Source organism: Phyllobates terribilis, unplaced genomic scaffold, assembly GCF_046119375.1.
Source record: "Phyllobates terribilis strain yellow unplaced genomic scaffold, ASM4611937v1 Scaffold_2__4_contigs__length_985480577, whole genome shotgun sequence".
Taxonomy (NCBI): Eukaryota; Metazoa; Chordata; class Amphibia; order Anura; family Dendrobatidae; genus Phyllobates; species Phyllobates terribilis.
The window spans coordinates 14,118,489-14,122,948 of NW_027362762.1; the positions used below are offsets into that span (position 1 = coordinate 14,118,489).

Sequence of the window (4,460 nt, forward strand, 5' to 3'; positions counted from 1 at the left end):
GCTTTTCACCCCTGGATTTGGGGATCCTCTGCCATTCTTCCTTGCAGATCCTCTCCAGTTCCATCAGGTTGGATGGTGAACGTTGGTGAACAGCCATTATCAGGTCTCTCCAGAGATGCTCAATTGGGTTTAGGTCAGGGCTCTGGCTGGGCCAGTCAAGAATGGTCACAGAGTTGTTCTGAAGCCACTCCTTTGTTATTTTAGCTGTGTGCTTAGGGTCATTGTCTTGTTGGAAGATGAACATTCGGCCAAGTCTGAGGTCCAGAGCACTTTGGAAGAGGTTTTCATCCAGGATATCTCTGTACTTGGCCGCATTCACGTTTCCTTCAATTGCAACCAGTCGTTCTGTCCCTGCAGCTGAAAAAAAAACCCATAGCATGATGCTGCCACCACCATGTTTCACTGTTGGGATTGTTTTGGGCAGGTGATGAGCAGTGCCACACATACCGCTTTGAATTATTACCAAAAAGTTCTATCTTTGTCTCATCAAACCAGAGAATCTTATTTCTCATAGTCTGGGAGTCCTTCATGTGTTTTTGAGCAAACTCTATGCAGGTTTTCATATGTCTTGCACTGAGGAGAGGCTTGCATCGGGCCACTCTGCCATAAAGGCCCAACTGGTGGAGGGCTGCAGTGATAGTCGACTTTGTGGAATTTTCTCCCATTTCCCTACTGCATCTCTGGAGCTCTGCCACAGTTATCTTGGAGTTCTTCTTTACCTCTCTCACCAAGGCTCTTCTCCCACGATTGTTTAGTTTAGCTGGACGGCCAGGTCTAGGAAGACTTCTGGTGGTCCCAAACTTCTTTCATTTATGGAGGCCACTTGAGTAATGCAGAAATTATTTGTAACCTTGGTCAGATCTGTGCCTTGCCACAATTCTGTCTCTGAGCTCCTTGGGCAGTTCCTTTGAGCTGATGATTCTCATTTGGTCTGACATGTACTGTGAGCTGTGAGGTCTTATATAGACAGGTGTGTGCCTTTCCAAACCAAGTCCTATCAGTTTAATTAAACACAGCTGGACTCCAATGAAGGAGTAGAACCATCTCAAGGAGGATCACAAGGAAGTGTACAGCATGTGACTTAAATATGAGTGTCTGAGCAAAGGGTCTGAATACTTATGACCATGTGATATTTCAGTTTTCTTTTTAAATAAATTTGCAAAAATTTCTACATTTATGTTTTTTTCAGTCAAGATGGGGTGCAGAGTGCACTTTAATGAGAAAAAAATGAACTTTTTAGAATTTACCAAATGGTTGCAATGAAACAAAGAGGGAAAAATTTAAAGGGGTCTGAATACTTTCCGTACCCACTGTACATAGTAATGTGTCCTGTGAACTCCATCTTCTTACATTTTTATTAGCAGGATACCAGAAATATAAAATTTCTGACGGAAATGTTGAACATAAGCACTTTCCACCTGGATCACTTCCTCCTGATGGGAATCCCTGGTCTAGAGGAATCACATCTCATGCTCTCCATCCCATTCTGTATCATGTACGTCATGGATCTTATTGGAAACTCCATTTTGATTTTGGTCATTGGAAGAAACGAGACTCTCCATCAGCCCATGTACCTGTTCCTAGTGATGCTGGCCACTTGTGACATTCTCCTGAGCTCCACCACCGTGCCCAAGACTCTCTGCATCTTCTGGTTTAACTCTCATACAATTTCCTTTAATGGTTGTCTAGTCCAAACTTTCTTTATTCATTTCAACTTTGTGATGGAGTCCGCCATCTTGGTGAGCATGGCTTATGATAGATACTATGCCATTTGCCAACCTTTAACATACACCTCTACCATCACTGGATCTTTTATTAGGAATATCATCAGTTTTGCCCTTCTTAGAAGTGTTTCATCCATTACTCCATTTGTTTTTCTACTTTACAGACTACCGTATGAGGGCAACAATGTGATAGAGCACACGTATTGTGAGCACATGTCCATGGCCAAGCTGGCTACTGCCGATATACTGGTAAATGTGGTGTATGGACTCATCATAGCGGCCAGTGTCACTGGCGTAGACATGATTCTAATAGTTGTTTCATATGTTGTTATTATCAGGGCTGTTCTACGACTTCGGTCCTCAGAGGCTCGCGTTAAGGCCTTCAATACATGCGTGTCTCATGTCTGTGTCATCATCCTCTTCTATTTTCCGGCATTCTTCTCCTTTATAACCCATAGAGTTGGCCATAAATACATCTCTCTCAAGTTCCACATCCTCTTGGCCAATCTCTACGTCATTGTCCCACCAATGATGAACCCAATCATTTATGGGGTGAAGACAAGAGAGATCAGACAGCGGGTGGTGGCCAATATTTTTATTAGTATGTATCGGAGATCGGCAGAAACATGTACCGAGCTATGAGATTGTCATAGACCAATATGTATGGACCTCAGAATAGATAAATCTCTGTAGTTCATTACAACTCAAAAATATAAATAATTTTCTGATTTTTTTAATAAAAATAATAACACTCTTCGCCATAGGATTTGTCTGGTATTTATTACAATGGGATCGGATACAGAGAATAACAGAATTTAGTGTTGAGTATGAATCTGCTTAGAGTCGGTTATTGTAAAAAATACTGAGCTCATTGATATCATCACCAACAGCTAAAAGCAGAAGTTATCACTATGGTGAATGATGGGGAGGAGGAAAGGGCCATGGACGTGTAGAATTCACATCAGGAAGGGGAAACTCGCTGCACTATTAAGCACTAACTGTTCCTCACAAGTTGCAACAGATCTTACTACAACAGAGAGGTCTATGACCACTCCGAAGTCCCCCTGAGGCCACCACCATGTGCAATCATTAGAGGTAACAGAAAAGCCTTATCCACAGGGTTTGATTAGCAGTCTATAATTTTGCCATTGAGACTGTTGTGGTGAACCAATAAACTACAGGACTCTAGCCTTGTCAGGTTTCGTAGCCGTAAATGCTGGAAGAACCGTGATGATCCCACAACCGAAGCAAGGGGTAATGACTCTAGACAGTCACTGAACAGCAATAAATGGAAGACTTTGCTGTGCCATCCCTGTAAATAATGGTGTCATTCAGGTAGGCTTTACAGATGACACCACTCTGATGTTTCTCTTCTGAAGATCATCCTGGAAACATTGAGAAGGTAAAAAGAAATCAGCAAAAACAAAAGAAAATCCTTAATGACAACCTACTGCAAGAGAACTGTGACTAAGACAGATTTTCTTCTCACTTCTTGCAACATAAGTATCAAGGTACAAAAGGGTACATGTGTGGCACCCCAGGGGTCCGGTTGCCACAGTGGCATTTCCTCCCTCAAAAGAGGTAATGCCATGCCTGGAAGCAAGCAACGGTCCCCTAGTCAGATATACTAAACATGCAACACTTTCCTGTCTCCAGACCAGCAAGGGGAGCTCCTCCCCTTGGCAACTGGGATCTGGGGGTGGGGTTAGTGAGTCTTAGTGTCAGGAGTTGAAGAGAGGATGTCGAGGAGAGAGGAGCTGGGGACTGGAGCTGTGCGGCAGCTCACCCTAGACGTACCGCACAGAAGAACCAGACACCAGAGTCCGAGGCTGTGGGGCACCGAAGGCCCAGCAGTAGAAACTGGAGGGCAGGAGATTGAAGGTCTCCTGGCCCCATCAGACGCCCGGAGCCTCAGCAGCACCGCAGGGTCCAGCACCGCCACGAGGGAGCGATGCATCAGCAAGGCCAGAGCTGCCTGCCATACGGGTGAGCACAGAAACGCCGCACTAAGGGACGAGGGCCACCGCACAGCTAAAAGCAGCAGGGCCAAAGAGTTTAGTGAAAAGGGAAGGCTTCCAACTTCACCTGACAGGGAGGATTCTTTACTTGCTTCCAGGCTGCCCGGACTTCCACTTCTAGCCAGTACTCTAGTCCCGGTTTGTTTAATCAGCACCAGTAAAGATACTGGGACTGCACTTCCTTGTTTCTGTGTTTCTTGCTGTGCCATCAACCCCTGCACTACAACGCCCAGCACAACCTGCAACATCATCTACACTGCCCTGGAGCTGAGCTCTTCCTGTGGAGAGCCACACCATCCCTGCTGCACTAACATCAGCTTCAGAGGACTGCTCCGCAGCGGCGGCTCCCTATAGCTGAATACCACAGGTGGCATCACAAACTCTATAAAAACTCTATAATCCCCTATATATAACCCCTTTTATTGACCGCCCTGGGTCACGGACCGGGTCACCGCCACTGTGACATCCCCCAGCATCTACCGGCCCGGCAGCAGGTACCCCACGGCCCAGGGGGCGCGTCACATGTACTATAGAGGAAGGTTATGTGGTGCCAATGGGGACTTTCAGAGCGTGTCTCCTCCAGACTCCTGTGGTAGTGACTAGTGTTGAGCGAGCACTAAAATGCTCGGGTGCTTGAAGCTTGGACCGTGCTCGCCGTGATACTCGGGTGCTCGCCTCGAGCAACGAGCCCAATATTTGTCTATGGGAGACCTGAGCA

The 4,460-nt window shown here is 46.0% G+C and overlaps 1 protein-coding gene across 1 annotated transcript; it reads left to right on the forward strand.

The window, feature by feature from the left end:
* The first annotated feature begins 1,394 nt into the window (after nt 1–1,394).
* Nucleotides 1,395–2,772, forward strand: LOC141243314 (olfactory receptor 52D1-like). Its single transcript, XM_073668919.1, has 2 exons — nt 1,395–2,303; nt 2,737–2,772. The coding sequence occupies exons 1-2, from the start codon at nt 1,395–1,397 to the stop codon at nt 2,770–2,772; spliced, it is 945 nt and encodes a 314-aa protein (XP_073525020.1).
* Nucleotides 2,773–4,460: the final 1,688 nt, after the last annotated feature.